The following is a 16,590-nucleotide window of genomic DNA, read 5'->3' as shown; positions in this document are numbered from 1 at the left end:
GACTTTAGTTGGAATGTAGAATCAATTACGTTAAATTTACATGACCAAACTCCAAAGTATTAACGCGAATGAGAGTAATAGCTTCAACCAAATGCAGTGAGATTGCAAACTAAGCTGAGTATACAAAAATAAAATTCTCGATAACGAATAAGGTAAATTCTATTATACATTACTATTTACAAATAATTCAGTAGAGTACAGAGGGGGGAATCAGCTGATTACATAATTGACTAAAAGTGATATATAATGGATTAATGGAGATGTCAAAAGGTTTTCCTAATTCTCTGGACAGTGATAATAAATAGGATCAAGTTTACAAAAGATAAACAAATTCTTACAGACTAGAACCCAAGTAAGGGACATTGCTTTTTAGCATGTTCTGGTAACAGTTTGTTTAAGAGTTCTGAAGACGCTCCTTTCAGCTCTGCAAATGATATTATCTCATAATAAGAAAAACAACTACTCCATATGAATATGAGGGGGTGGGGGAGTCAATTCATAAAACTGGAGGAGAAGATTATAATAAAACCTTGAGGCCTGAAGTTGAAGAGAGGTGGCAATGGACGACCATTAGGAAGACCAGCATTAGGGTCACGGAGCTCATCAAAGAAAGCGTGAGCAAGAGCTTCCAACTGCAAAATGAATCAAATAGATCACATAAAAGCATAATATACTAAAGTTTCCCCACACAAATGTTTGCTGCCTAAAATATGATATGGAATTATTATTTTTTGAGATAAAAATATGATATGGAATTTTCAACAAGTACTACTTCTTTTGCTCTCACCACTGTGTTTGAACTGGACGATAAGGGAAAAAAATAGGGAGAGAACTTGACACACTCACCGCGGTGCATCTCAAATTTGGAGAATACTGGAGAAGCCTTATCACAAGATCTACAGCTTCAGGAGGCATCCGTTTGTGAAAAATCTGTACAATGCAGGGTTGCGGCCATGAGTTTCTTGATGTGAATACATGCCATGCAATGCATCAGAAAATGTATCTTCTATAGAGGAACATAGCTCAAGATTCTTACCTTGTGCCAGGGGTGAGCTTTGATTTGCGGGAACTTGAACTCAGTGTAATTTGGATTCATACACTTGATTTCTTCACGCGTTGGTGTTCCAAGAACCTAAAGAGGACATTTTGATTTATTGAATTGTGCAAACCAAAGATCACCAATTTGAATCATCATTGAATCAACTAGATGGATACCTTGATTATTTCGACGAGCTGATCTACACCACTCTCACCAGGAAAGAGGGGCTACAAGTTTTGGAAGAGAAAAGATTAGCGTGAAACAATCAATTATTACAGTTTTTTTTTTTTCTCAATAAAGGAATTGAACTCCACAAGAAATACAACCTGACCAAGAAGCAGTTCAGCTAGGACACAACCCACAGACCAAATGTCAATTGCATTGGTGTACTCAGTTGCTCCAAATATTAGTTCTGGCGCACGATAATAACGTGAACAGATATATGAAATGTTTGGCTCGCCTTTGACCTGTTAGTATGGCCAAAATATGAGGATGAACTATGTAAATAAGATCACTAGATAAGACTAAGACAGTCTTTCCACCCACAAATCACACATGGAAGATGAATAAAGTCAAGAAAAGGAACCAAAGTATTTTCATATTGTTGAGCTATGAAAGGTACTTCTTCATCAGGTCTTTTGATTTGATAAATCCCAACAAGAAAAATATCTAATTCATAAGAACATCTTTAGCCACATAAAACTAAAAAGAAGAGATCATATAATATGCTGGAACACTTCCATTTCTTAAATTCTGAGGATGGACACAATAAGATATCATACAACTTCATCTAATTCTTGTACTAACATATTATAAATGTGACATACTTATGATAATACATGTTTCCTGAATTATCAAACAAAATATAACGCAACTGTCTTTAGCATCCAGTTAAACTCATTTTAAGAATATTTGTAGTGTTTCACATGCGTAGAAAAATGAATAAATAGAATATTTGTTTCCAATTTTCCAAACAAGTCACAATCAAACGATCATGTCTATTCCTAAACATTGTAGCGGCAAGAAGCAGAAAGAGAAAGTTGAACTTAGGTTTCAGACTTGAGAAGTAATAACAGGACTTTTGCAAGCTATCAAAAAAATTACCAGGACTTTTGCACTCCCAAAATCACAAAGCTTAAGCTGATGTGTGTGGGGGTTGACCTGCCATAGCAAATTGCATTGGTCAATATCACAATGTTTTTAGTTGATTGAGTTTAAGCTTCAAGTACAAACCAGTAAATTCTGAGGTTTGATGTCCCTGTGGCAGACTCCTATCCCATGTATGTAAGCCAAAGCTCTAAATATCTGTACAGGTACATCATCAATCAAATATACCGCAACAAAGATATGCTAAGGTGGGTGGTATACAGAAGAGGTTTTGCTACTAGCCATAAACAGTAACAACAGTTACTACATCATAATCGCTACAAACAAATGATGCAATGTTTACTCAGGGCCAGATAAGCGCAACAGCACTAACTATAATCATCTTTAACAGTTATTACTACAACAGAGAACTTATTATTTTAAGATATTACAACTATGGAAGAACCTTTACCACTGCACATGAGGTCAACGGTTTAGGCCACAACCTAAATTTAGGGTTGCCTGTAAGACAAAAGGATTGCAAAGGGAAGTAGGCAACATCAAAAAAACAATTAATATCACATTAAACCGGTATATGGAAAAATGATATAGTCAAACTTCCTCCATATGTGGTTTAGCCGAAACTAAATGAATCTTCCTTTCATTTAAAAATAAATAAAGATACATCTCCAATCTGATAACTGAGAACAAGTCATTAATTTTGAAGATTATTTTACTGAAATACCTTTCTCATTTATTTCTTATCCATTTTGACAATGAGATAAATACTACAATGTTTCTGAAAATAGAAAAGAACACTAATTGGATAGAGTTATTGGCTCCCTGGTCGAAGATAACCTACTATATTATTTCTCGTTATTTATGCATGAAGGATTTGGTGCCTTATAACTTGAAAATTTGTACTAGGGTTGACATCGAAGAGGCTGGCATTGACATAATATTTTGACACAGGATACAACATTTACAATTTTTACATACACCGTAACAATTAGACGACAATGAAGGGGATTAAAGGCAAAGGAGGTTTCCATGACAACTTGTGGCACACTCGAGCAGAAGTCACAATCATCTTAAGCTATAGGGCCAGGTCCATTCAGTTTTGTTAAATTATAGGAAACATCCATGCAATCCTCCTATGCTCATTTGTTTCTATGTACAATGAGAGGAACTTGCACATGTACTCAAATGGAATACCTGATATGTGTACAGTTTGACATATATCATAGGCATCCGTTGGTTTGCTTTGCTGTAATGTCTTAACACACGGTAGACAGTTTCAGGTACAAATTCGAGAACCAAATTTAGATAGAGCTCATCCTTTTCTGTGGTCGAAAAGAAGCAGTGTTTCAGTGAAACAATACTAGGATGATCAAGAAGTCGCATAGTCTGCAATTCTCGATTCTTGTATCTCTTGTCCTGCAAGACCTTTTTTATTGCCACAGTTTCTCCGGTTTCAAGGCATTTGGCCTGCAATTTAGCTTTGAAATCAGTGACAATTGATTTAGTGATGGGGGTAAGCATTCTTGATTATGACAGTGACCATCTGTGACATATTAACAACTTATACCTGGAACACAATTCCAAAGGACCCCTGTCCAACAACTCGCTCCGCCATGTAACTTATGGTCTGAATGTCAAAGAAAACATTAGCAAAAAAGCTTTTAACACAAAGACCCACAATCAACACGTAAATTTAGAAGAACTTGCTCAGTTGAGATTTACTTAATTGTGGGGTGAAGTATGGATGGGTTATTCACTCAAACAATGCCAGTCTCGAAGACATGATAAAGAAGAACATTTCAATTATCAACCCAAGCTAGAAATACTACATTATGTTGTGTAGGACCATGTAACCTCGCCTAATTAGCAGTCATCCCTAACTATTATAAGCTACATCCTAAATAAGACCGATACCAAAGTGTTCGCCGACTCTTTAAAGATATTATCAAGTTAAAGTCAAGCAAAGTATTCCCTGTCATTAGACGCCCATCGTAGGTCCAATTTCTGACCTTTACAGGGAACAATATTTTGTAATTTCTAAAATTCAGGAAAGTTTAGAATATAGGTTTGGGAAATGAATAGTTTTTCAGGGAAATAAGACCTTTTGTATATCTGGAAAGCACCAAGTCAATATGGTATGAGAAGATTAACTAACTTCATGTCATTAAAACTTTCCTGAAAATATGGAGTTGATATATAATGCTCGCTACCTTTTTGGAGAGGACAAAGAAAAGAGATTGTTAGATTACAGCGAGAAGCTTGATTTTATGTCTCACATAACAAACATAAGTCATGTGAGACGCCTTAATTGCTTGACAAGTAGACTTGTGGTTACATTTGTTTAATTAAAGATTGAAACAGAAAAAGCAATGCAAAACTTTCCAAATTAAGCACTGGAACAAAGCAAAATTTATTGAAGTTATTCTGAGTTATGATACAGCAGATTTATTTGATACAAGGCTTTTCACAGTACTATAGTCCTATTTATTTAAAGTTACCAATTTCAAAAAAAAAAATAGTCCTATTTATTTAATGAATTTATTAGAAAGAAAAAAAAGCATACAAATTGAATTTTGGATAATCCCAAGCCTAATCAGAGAAAAGGGAAACAAAATTATGCAATGGAAAATATACAAGCATAAGTAGAAAAGCCATGTAAGTTCATACAAAGCACCATCAACCATAAGCATCTTTTAGTAAGGTTGAACAGTAATACAACTCCATCTCAGCCATGAAAAAGAGAAAAGCATGTGTTATTCAGTATTCACGCCTAGGGGTATGCATATCATTGATTTTTTGGGTCCTAGTAGAGTGCCTTACTTTGGAAACTTTTAAATTACCTTTATTGATTCTTTCTTCAACTAAAGAAATGGTAAAACAAGTCACTTGTTAAGCAATTAAAGTTCCTCACAGAACATATGGAAGTGATGTGAAACACAAAATAAAATTTCTCGATTACCAGTACCTGGCAAGTCAAAAGAAATTGAAGAAAAAGAGGTAACTACAAAGATGTCCCGAACCATTTTAGCCAAAAGTTACTTTTAGTTTAGTAAGATAGCTAACATCTCTATCAGACAGTAGGAATGTACGATTGTTTCTTGACTTATTATTATTTTTGGTTTCAAAAATTAAAAAGGATAAAAAAAATTAAAAGAGCCAAAATACTTGGTATTCTTGTACAAAACATATACCTAAATTAATAAAGGAGGATAAAGCAATGCCATGAGGTAAAATCTGAGAACAGATCTTTCTTTCAATTGTCTATGTTACATCACAAGTGAAAGAAAGATAATACGAAATTCAGGGTAATCTGACTTTCTGATATCCAAAGCCAAAACAAAACTGATTGAGAAAAGATTTACTCATCAGATCCATAGATCAATTACCAGCCCTAGTATAGATTGAGTTTTATTTACTGATTTCAGAACCAAAACGAAACTAAAGCAAAGGGATTTATTCATGAAATCCACGAGATCAATGCCATTAATCTCACAACATGAAAATTCTTATCCTTTGGATATGTTAGTACTTTGGTACAGACACAACGATAAAAATAAGTTACAAGTGTAAAATAACATTTTCGAGGTTGAATCAAATGATTAAAGACGTCACCTGCTTTGGCTGACCATTTTTCCCCCCAATAGTTGTCACAATGATGTGACCTGTTTCAGTTCCATTTCCATCCACAACAGTTGCTTCCATTTCCTATCAGGCTATCACAGTGAGACTTGCAAAGATAACTAAGTATAGACAAGGGAAAAAAGAAATCATATAAAGAGTATGTATCCTATTTCCAAGAACAACCTTTCCTTCTTTGTCATCATTGATCTTCATTTCATTTATTTCTTTAGGTAGGTTGTCAATAAGCATAGCATCAGTAATAGGTTTGCCAGCTGCTGAAGACATAATACTGCCAGAAGCCATATCACTGAATTACAAACAATCTTCCTTATAGTACTGATAAATGGTTACGACTTAAATGACAGATTATCAGCTTCTCAAAACCTGAATCATAAAGATACATAAATTAGACAGGACGCCAGTGATGCCGTACTAACATTCAGTGTTGTATCAGAGTAGATCACAGAATCCAGAAATTGCACTATGTAGACATTCATATAACAATGACCTTTATTGACCCAAGCAGAACCCCATTCACTTTAATGACCTAAAAATTATGTTCATCCTGAAACGCGGTCTCTTAGTTCATATATTGATTAAGTACTCAAATTAGTCAAGTGAGTCTCTAGAAGAGACCAAAATTAGCTTTCTAACTGTCTACCATTGTTCAAAGAACTCCTAGACGCCTAAAAAAACTTCTATAGCAGCCTCCGAAATTTTCTAATTGGAAGAAAACATAGCTTTCGACAAAACTGCAGCCATCTTTTTAACATTAAGAACCTTCACAGGAAGCATGAGATCAATTATTCACTTGTTGACGCAAACATATTTATGATTATTGCATCAACCGAAAGAGTACCTGCAACGGTGAAGTGAATTGCTCGCATGGGCGACGGAAAATTGTGGGTGAAACAGCAAAACCCTAAGCGCGAAAGAAATAAAGTGGAAGTGAAAATGGCGTATGGCCAAGTTTTCAGGTTATAGACTTCTGCGATACTGCTCTTCTTTCCTTTTTCTCACTTTGGATGCTCTCTGAATTTTGATGGAGTTGGCGGACCCAAGCTAATTTTATCCATTTTCGTTGATTGGAGTTTTGGGGCGTCCGAGATTTCCACGTGTAAGCTTTTGGTTGGTATTTGGTAGGCTTACGTCATTATGTTGACTGATACAGTGTTAATTCTGTTCCTAGCGAAGAATCTGTGTGCTCTATAACTCCACGGAAGCGGATGTAGGAGCTTTTTTTTTACTTCAAAAAAGGAAGGTGTGAATAATTTTACTGATCAAAATTTAATGGCCATTTCACCATGTTTCATCTAAAATTTCAAAAAAATAGTTTTTATTTTTAAAGTGAAAAATGATATTTGAATATTGTAGTTTATTTGGACATAAACATAAATTGAAGTTATTTTTTATTTTTGTGAATAATCTGAAGTAAAAATGCCTTTTTAAGTTATTTTTAAAATTCATCAAAAAATTTAAATTTAACTTGAATTTATTTTAACATTCTCATTAGTTTAATAAAACATCTCAAAGAATTGAAGACAATCTTACAAAGTCAATATTAAAACATGGTTAATTCAAATTGAAGTGAATTAGACAAATTAAAAAAATAGAAATAACTATAAGTTTAATTCTCTGCTATGGTTAATTATAATTACATCAATAATAAAATTTCAAAAATATGTGGATAATAATGAGTAAGAGATTAGCGACAAATTATTAAGAAAAAAATAATTAATAATAACAATAAATACATAATTTTTGTATATTTACTTTGGGTATTTTGTTACTATTGTTATTTGTTAATAGTAATATTTTACATCTTCAATCGTTGCCTCTTGGTCGAACATATCTCTTTTTTGTGCATCTTGGGTATGTTTTCGTATTTGAGCAAACTGAATTTGGGGGGATTTTGGTTCTTTGGCGGCCCTTATTTTTTGGGGCCTAAAGTCACTGCTATAGTGTCTTTAATGGCTGAGCCGCCCTTGCTCATAATCTCTCTATAAACTGGGCTTATGCGTAGCATGTAATCAATTTGTTCAAGTTTCTAGTGTTAAAAACCCCATCATGATTGATCAATTATATTTTGATGGGAAAACTGCCATCACAAAACACCAGCAGTGGCTGTGTAGGGATAATTTATTCATTCCTAAAAGGAACATATACATTACAAGCTGTTCATTTAGCCTGTAGGTCATTTCCTGCCTTTCAGAGGTATAACAATTACCAGAAAAAGAGAGTTCAAAAACCATTCTGCTGGGGAACTTTTGGAGAACTTCTCTTGAATTGTTTTTCTCCACACTGAACTACAACAACCGAAGTGTTCAAACAACAAACTCTCTCAAGGAAAAATAAATAAAAAGAGAGGTCAACAAGGCCACTTCTTGATTTTCAATATTTGATCAAATGTACTTACAGAGTTCTTTTTCCATACAAATTTGTGATAAATAAAAAGAGAGGTCAACAAGGCCACTTCTTGATTTTCAAGATTTGATCAAATGTACTTACACTTCTTTTTCCATACAAATTTCTGTGGTAACCCTATCATTCCTGAACAGAGCAGTATCAGTAGAAGGATAAACCTCAGAGGCCACACTTTTGGCAGGTTTCATAAAGCACAAGTGTCTAAATTAATGGCATACCAAAGTTCAGCAAAAGCTGGCAATCCCATTTTGTGCTTCATCATACAAATACTGTGCATACATCAAGTAGCAAGTGTAAAGCACATGCAGTAAAACAATAAGAAAATGAAATAAAGGTAAGGCATCAAAAACCTGAGAAGATCTCATAGATTTCAGTAAATTCATGATTTGCCAAATCCAACAGCAGCCTTCTTTGTTTTTCTTGTATTTATGCTTTCAGGGGTTGGCAACCCAGTCCTCTCTTCATATTTCTTTTCTAGCGCCTGTAAAATCAGTTACAAAGACAAGCATTGGTTCCTAGGTGCAACACCTGTCAGATGTTTATCCCAACTTTAACAATCATCCACTAACCACTAATGTTTCACGGATGGTGTCCAGGACTTCGTCAGTCATTTTGTCAAAGAAAAGAACTCCCTGCATATTGCTGACTTAGTTAAAAAGAAATGTCTTACGGGAACTAAGTCTTGTATTTAAAGCAAATTGTGCATTCATGTACTTTCTGATGAATATTCATAAAGACTGCATACACACTATTCAGTACTACAGATATCTGAACTCAACCAGTAGCACTGTTAAGTAGTCTTATAAAAAGAATCAGACCAGGGAAGACTTCTGAACTCGAGTCTATCTGGTTCTTACTTTTTTTTATTACACTGCTCAATGTCCAGTTACTGCAACTGGAAAGACATATAGAACATTTTGTCTGAACAAAAGGTAAATGCAAAAAAAAAAAAAAAAAAGTAAATGCAAAGGGAAAATGTATGAGCAGGAGAGCCTGCGAATCCCAAACAACAGTAATTTTTGGGAAGGTACGGTTAAAACAGATCCTGCATTTATAGAAATTAAAAAGCACCTGTAGGTGATCAAATTCATGTTGGAAAACTCGTGCTGGAAGAGCAGACAAGCTTATCTCAAACCTTGCACCATTAATGTCCTGTGCGCCAACCTTAACTGAGTCTGGTCTCTGCAAACACACACCATATATAAATAAGCTAGTAACAATTTAGAAAGTCAGAAAACTTCACAATTCAAATAGCAGATTCAGGTTCCTAGACACTAAAGCAGTTAGCCAACAAAGATTCACCAGGTAAGCTTTTGTAAAATGCAAACTGTTTTAGGATTGCAGTTCTACTTCAAATTCTTTTGACTTCGTTTGGAAAAGTCGCACAAAATCCAAGCAGCTCTATTATGTAAGCTCTTTACCAGGTTAATGAGCCAGAAGAAGAATTATGATGTATAAGATAGAAGTTACTAGTTGAATAGGGACACACTTGCAAACTAGAGGATTAGGATGTCTTCTGGCATTAAGTCCTTGAGATGCTGTCTCTTACATTCCTAAAGCACAACAACAAAATTGACCATTCGTAAAAATTTGGATACATGTAAAACTGCTGATATGACATCTGTATTTCCACCAAAGCAATAGAAGCTGCAGGTTCCTGTAAAAGTTAGACTAGCTCACTGGAGCAACTTTTCCAGGAGCAGGAGACAGCAAGTTAAATTCTTCAGAATGGTATAGCTACCAATTCAACAACATAAATGCTAGGAAAAACCCTCATGAGGTTGCAGATGTGGCAACCTTACCATCCTTTCAGATATATTCACGACTAACCTCATGATGTCATGAGTTGGTACATGGTATCATGCGTCAACCGCAAGCAAGTTAGGTTCGGCTATATAAATTGTCATTGGGTATGTCACTCCATTGAGGCTCATCTTACACCAATATTATACAAGATAGAAAATAAAACGTACTAGGAGCTCTCTACGATTTCTAAAAATTCATTTAAGATACATATACATTCAACACACAAACATTATTTTTTAAATAAGAAAAGTATCAACTGCATAGCAGATTATTGAGAGATTTGAACAGATGACGTCAATCATATTTGATCCCACTCGACCACGGGGTTCATATTATCTTTCTCACAGACACAGAGTAAGGCAGTAGACTGACTCGAGGTCAAACAAATAATGGTTTATAGGTCCAAGTACCTCAACATCACCATGTATCATTGGAAAAGATAAGCAACCTTCTTCATAAGGTATAATCCTCCTAGAATATCTACTGACACGTGGATTGACGAGAACAATCTCCTCCCCCTCTCCTCGTTCACCAGCTGCATTAAATACCATAAGTTGAACATTCATTCCAACTTGTGGTGCAGACAGCCCAATGCCATCAGTTCTGCATAATATCAAAGCCAAGCATCCTTTACAGTCCTCTGAATACCAAGCCTTTCTTATAAACAAAAAAAAATTATGTATCTACCAACTAAATCATCAACAATCCAGCTTCTTAATTCAATAAATCAGTCAATTACACCTCAATTCCAAACTAGCGAATTCTGCTATGCTAAATCTGTGTCACCCATACTATTTTTGTTTTGTTTTCAACATAATTAGACCTCCACCAAGCATAACCTCTTCCTATATCCAGGTTTGGGATCAGTCATGCTTTGCGAAGCTCGCATAGATTGAGTTATCCAGTTTACTGATCGAACAACTATTTTTTGCATTAAAATAAGTTATCTAAACTCAAAAGGATATAGTTATGGATTGTAAGAAACGGATGGACTCACTTGTACATAATATCGAACATTTCATCAACTAACTTCTTCAAATTAGCGTCAAATTTGCCAATCCTCTTATTCTTCGCTCTTAGAATCGGGTCTGGATACTCTACAATTTTCAATGGCACCTCGAAGCTCAAATCAGCAGCTACCACACACAAAAAAAAGAATTTCAATTTGCGAAAATTTTTTTTTACTACAAATAGATTGATTTTTAGGTCAGAATCTAGAAGGATGCTTACGAGTAGCTATTTCATCTCCTTTGGTTTTGGAAGATAAAACTCGCCTAGCTTGAGCGTAAACAGCCAATTTTGGAGGTTTATTACTGCTTGCGGAGAAAAATAAACAGTTAGCTGATTTATATCGATGAAGAGTGAAGTTGATAGGGGAGAGAGACGAGTTCCAACTGAGGAGAGGCCGGAGAGAGCGAGCGAACGAAGAAGAAGATGCCCAAATTGCGGCAGCCATTGCCATTTGCTTCACAACAAAACGGGCAATTTCACCTCTAAAGATGCAAATATTACTCCTTTTGTCCTTCGTGTTTTGTTACACTCGAGTTTTAGACCCTTTTTTTCTATATATTCAACATGATTCTCTTCTTCTTCTTTTTTAAATCTAATCTAAAATATATATTATATATTAATATTAAAAAGTAATCATATATGACATGAGAATTGCAACTCAAAAAACGGCTAAAATACTGACTATAAAAAAAAATTGAAATAAAGAGACCCCCTCCAAATAGGACATTACAGCTACAAGATATTATTGATTCTTCGATTCTAATGATTATTTATAAAGTTTATTTAAATATTAAATTATAGTTTGTTATTGATTCTTCGTAAGATTAATTTTATGTAGAGAATCTTAGTTATAATTCCATTCATAGCCATTTGAAATAGATTATAAATCGTCTATATATTTGTATCATATCATAATTACTTCAAATTGGTATCATAACGTGTTCATCATCCATTCATCTTCTTGTTAAAGGGAGTTATGGCTATGAATTTAATTGATGCTAATAATGCAACTTCTAGTAACGTTTTGGATCAATCAGCAAAAATCTTGATTAATTTGAGATTGGTTATAACTTATGGTTCATCATCCACCTAACTATTCCCGCCATCTCAAATTCTCTCTTTACCTATTTCTTTAGACACTATTAATTAAGAAATTTTTTAAATTTTTTTATTTATATTTTAAATATTTCTTTCTATTAATTAGTGATCCATGCGTTCTCATCCAAGCTTAAAGCCCCTCATATTCCTTTTTTTTAAGAAAAAAATTATATTGATGGCAAATTTAATGTCATCTTCCAGAACCCTTTATCTATTGAACATCTACGTACTTGGGAGTCGTTTGGTAGAGTGTATTAGAAAATATAATGCATGCATTAGGTGTGTGTATTAGTAGTGTCTTGTTTGGTACACTTTTTCTTGCATTAGTTATACACTCTATTGTGTATTAAGTTGTGTATTATTAATACCAAGTAATTCTAGGTATTAGTAATACATAGCATTTAACACTTGCATTAAGACTAAATAATTACAAAAACTACCCTCATAGCCTTTTTAAAACATTTCCTAACATTTTCTCTTCTTTTCATTTTCTTTCTTGTTATATGTTTTTGTTTTTATTTTTATTTGTTTTTCAATGTCTTTTAATTTGTTGGTGTCTTAATAGACTTTATGGCCTCTTAAATAACCTTTTTTCTTAAAAGAATAATCTAATTTCAACATAATTTAATTAAAAAAATTACTATTGTGGCAATAAATTTGATAAAAAAAATCTTTGCCAACTTTTCACAATTTTTTTTTGACTCAAATAGTACAACTATTTAATATTATTTTTTAAAAGAAGAAGAAGAAGAGGAGTTAATGATGTTTTAGCAAAGAACTTTGTTGCAAGGAAGTGTAAAAATAAATAAAGTGTGAAGGGTATTTGTTTAAACATATATTTTCAAATAGAAATTATGCGAGATTTGTTATTTCTAATACATCAAACCAAACAGTGTATAAGAAATAATGCTTGCATAAATAATGCAAGCATTACTAATACAAGCACTACTAATGCAAGCATTACTAATGAACCCTATTTTGCATTATTCTTATACATTACTAGTGGATATTGATCGTGATGGATAGATTCACGTAAATTCATTATTTTTTGTCTAAACTATATATATGCATGTAGTAGTGGACTTAAAAATATTGATAATTTTTTAAAGCAGTATTGAAAGTGAAAAATAACTTTCTTTTAGAAATATTTTTAAAATCAGAGCGATTCATAGTTTTGACTACGAGTTTCTAAATTCAATATTTTTATCTAAATTATGTGTATATCTATTTGTTTTCCTTCCTGGCTACCCTAAGATTACCCCGCTATTTTTGTACCATGTTAGCGGATCTATTCCATGTTAGGGGTGTAATGAAATTTAAAAAAATTGACAAAGAGATATCAAAATTTGGAGAAGTCAACATGTTTTTTTTGGTTGTTTGTTTTGAAAGTGAATTTTGGAGAGTTAATGTGTTTGATTAGACTTCTAAGAAAATAAACAATAAGTATACTTACATATCGTAGCTAGCGTGTGAATTTGAATAAGTAGTTGTGTTTTTATAATTATTTTTTGAATATTGGCCAAACATAATTTATTTTTAACTTTTTAAAGCAATTTCGCTAGGCAAGGTGTGCCTAGGGCTAATTTTTATTAATAAGAGAAAATGATCTCAAAAGAAAAATACAAGCAAGGGGGCTAGACATTACCTTACTAATCCTAATGAGATTACAAACTTTTAGGGTTTGTTTGGAAGCCATCAGGTAATTGGAATTGGTGTAATTACTACGGTAGTAATTATCAGCCTAGTAATTACACAACCTAGTAATTATGCTGACCTGTTTGTTTGACATAGTGTAATTACAATGTAATTACAAGTCTATTGTTTGGTTGCACAAGTGTAATCATAAGGTTATATTGAATTTTAAAAATATAAATTAATTATTTAAAATTAAAAATTTATACTAGACAAATAAGGGTATTTATAAATGATATTAAATTAAATATTTAAGATATATATTGTCTCTTGAAAATATATTAATTAATAAACATATGTTCTTAACTAATGTTATAAAAAAAAATTATTTTATATTTTTCAATTTAGTATATTTTAATTAATTAAATTAATCATAAAAACTAAAAGTACATAATTTCTATGAACATCATGAAATGCATGTTTGACAAAAAGATTAACATTATAAATATGATGTCATAAAAATATAAAACATTTGACAAAAAGATAATGTATCAAATCTAACTTAAAAAAATAGCTTGTATGGTAAAATATTGAGTCTATACTCCTAAAACAAATTAAATTGAAAATATAACATAAGTTCTAAATTCAAAACAAAAAAAATTAGCATAATACTCTAATGGTCAAATTTCAACATAACATACATATTTAAAAGAAAAGGAAAATGTAAGTCCATAACTTTATTCAACAATGAATTCTACTTTAATTTTAAAAAATTAGAATACTAACAAAATTATACTAATGAAAAAAATACAAAAAATTGCATGGAATCACATGAAGTAAATGTTGAGAATAGGAAGGAATGAAATATAAATAATATAAAAAATATATTAGAATAATAAAAATAAAAAATAATTTAAAATAAAGAATACATTAAAACGAAAAAAATTAAAATAAAATAAAATGAAGAAATTAAAAAGTAATCAACTTATAATTACATCATGTAATTACTAGCAATTCACAGCCTCCCCATATGATTTAAGAGAATGTAATTACACTCAATTATCTACTGACCAAGTAATTACATGGTCAACCAAACAAAACAAACAGTACAATTATCAACTACCTGGTGACCGGGTAATTATATGCCCAACCAAACAAGATAAACAGTGTAATTATACCAATTACACCAAATTCAATTATCAGGATGAGCTTTCCAAACATACCATTACTAATTAACAAGCATGAAGAAAATAAGATTTAGAGAAAAAATAAATTGTTACTTTAATATTGACAAAAATAATTTTAAAATTGACTAACCAAATACAAAATGTTATTTTTCAAAAAAAAAACTAAAAAGCAAAAAATATTTATGAACCAAAAGATACTAGCAAATTTTGAAAGTGGGTGAAATAGGGTGTAACAAACTTTAAAATTAAACCACTTTAAAAATCCTTTCCATTTCTGGTAAGTGGTACTGGCAGCAAGTCTCTTGAGAAGTCATTGTCATAGTAGATAGATAGAAGATTGATTAATGGTGCACTTGGAGTTTTATGAATTAGGTATAATCATTTGTCATCCACACATTAAAAAATAAATAAAAATTATCAAAGAAAGACAAGAAGGGGACAAAATAAAAAAAATACTACAAATTTGAAAAGTATGGTTTACACTAAATTAATGAATCTTTAAAACAAGACTAATTCCTAACAAATCTCACATCTAAATGGTCCTCCTTTTGGATAATGCAAGCATTATTTACCACTCATTTATCCTAAGTATTCATGGACATGTCTTCTTAATTATCTTATTTCCAAATATATAAAGCTTGACACTTCATTCCTAAAAGTTCTTTGGAAGTAATACTACTCTCAACTTAACTTTTTCTTTTTCTTTTTTGTGATCATAAATGAATGATATTTTTGTAGGGATATACAAATATTAAATGGACATAAACCAAATTTATGGACGTAAAATTGACAGCTTGTTTTAAATTGCTTTTTAGAAGAAGATTGACAATATTTATGAGTAAGAAATGATTCCATTTTTAGATTTAGAATCCATGGAAAAAGGAGAAAATAGAAAAAGAGAAATGAGAAAAGAAATAGATGTGGGGATAAAGCAGTAAAAAGTCGGTAAAGGTCCTTGAAAATCTGACACGTGGACCATAAAATGTGTTGCCACTTGTTTCAAGGAAACCATACGTAATTTTAGCTAATATTCTATATTTACCGAGATAAGTGTTAAAAACACATTTAAACTATACATTTTTTGAGTTTCATATCTAAACTAGAGTGTGAGTTTCATATTCAAACTATCACTTATTAATTTAAGAAACACGCCTCAGTGATGTGTGTAATGCACTCTCTTTTTTATTTGAAAAAACCTTTACACATGACATTACACATAAATAAATACTCCACCATAACAAAAATTAAATAATAAACTATTAATATTAATTAAAAATTAAAGTATTACTATAGTTTAGGTGTGTTTTAGACACTTATGTCATATTTATATTAAAATATTGAGGTGATATATACTCACTTTGTTTCAGCCTAGTACAACTTGACATGAAGTTTAATAAAACAAAAAAAGACTTTTCAATTTTATGGTAATTAAAATTATGTCAAAATGTTCTTTAATCTTGTGACCTTAAACATGCTACTGAAAAACAAAAATTAAAGTGTCAAAAAAAAGGAAATAAATCATTATTTTTAAAACAGACTAAAATGAAAAAGAGGTTATTCTTTTTTACATGAAGAAAATAATACATTTTAATATTTACATGTGATACAAGAGCCCAATAAGTACTTACCAACCAATTTCAGAAATCATTAACTTAAAATCTTTCT

At 32.0% G+C, this 16,590-nt stretch overlaps 2 protein-coding genes across 4 annotated transcripts; both read right to left on the bottom strand.

Annotated features, from left to right (window-relative positions):
* Positions 1-134: 134 nt before the first annotated feature.
* Positions 135-6,821, bottom strand: LOC102596476 (shaggy-related protein kinase epsilon). Of its 2 annotated transcripts, none has more exons than XM_006338514.2 (13): positions 6,627-6,821; positions 5,951-6,151; positions 5,759-5,851; positions 3,714-3,773; positions 3,341-3,613; positions 2,273-2,344; positions 2,144-2,200; positions 1,366-1,506; positions 1,216-1,266; positions 1,037-1,132; positions 847-930; positions 530-632; positions 135-424 (listed from the first exon to the last, which is right to left on the bottom strand). In XM_006338514.2, exons 2-13 carry the CDS (start codon positions 6,068-6,070, stop codon positions 342-344), a joined length of 1,233 nt encoding a protein of 410 aa, XP_006338576.1. In that variant the 5' UTR covers positions 6,071-6,151; positions 6,627-6,821; the 3' UTR covers positions 135-341. The 2 variants fall into 2 exon arrangements, with proteins under 2 accessions (XP_006338576.1, XP_006338577.1); XM_006338515.2 differs by having other exon boundaries at positions 5,951-6,056.
* Positions 6,822-8,125: 1,304 nt separating this feature from the next.
* On the bottom strand, positions 8,126-11,561 carry LOC102596139 (peptide deformylase 1B, chloroplastic). Of its 2 annotated transcripts, XR_001473108.1 has the most exons (8): positions 11,228-11,561; positions 10,995-11,133; positions 10,408-10,600; positions 9,263-9,373; positions 8,761-8,823; positions 8,542-8,672; positions 8,410-8,460; positions 8,126-8,317 (listed from the first exon to the last, which is right to left on the bottom strand). XR_001473108.1 is itself a non-coding variant. In XM_006338513.2 (7 exons), the coding sequence occupies exons 1-6, from the start codon at positions 11,457-11,459 to the stop codon at positions 8,571-8,573; spliced, it is 840 nt and encodes a 279-aa protein (XP_006338575.1). In that variant the 5' UTR covers positions 11,460-11,561; the 3' UTR covers positions 8,126-8,460; positions 8,542-8,570. The 2 variants fall into 2 exon arrangements, 1 of the variants encoding a protein (XP_006338575.1); XM_006338513.2 differs by having other exon boundaries at positions 8,126-8,460.
* Positions 11,562-16,590: the final 5,029 nt, after the last annotated feature.

This window comes from Solanum tuberosum, unplaced genomic scaffold, assembly GCF_000226075.1.
Source record: "Solanum tuberosum cultivar DM 1-3 516 R44 unplaced genomic scaffold, SolTub_3.0 scf00004, whole genome shotgun sequence".
Lineage (NCBI taxonomy): Eukaryota > Viridiplantae > Streptophyta > Magnoliopsida > Solanales > Solanaceae > Solanum > Solanum tuberosum.
The sequence above is the reverse complement of the archived record's forward strand: the minus strand, read 5'-3'. Positions and strand labels throughout refer to the sequence as shown.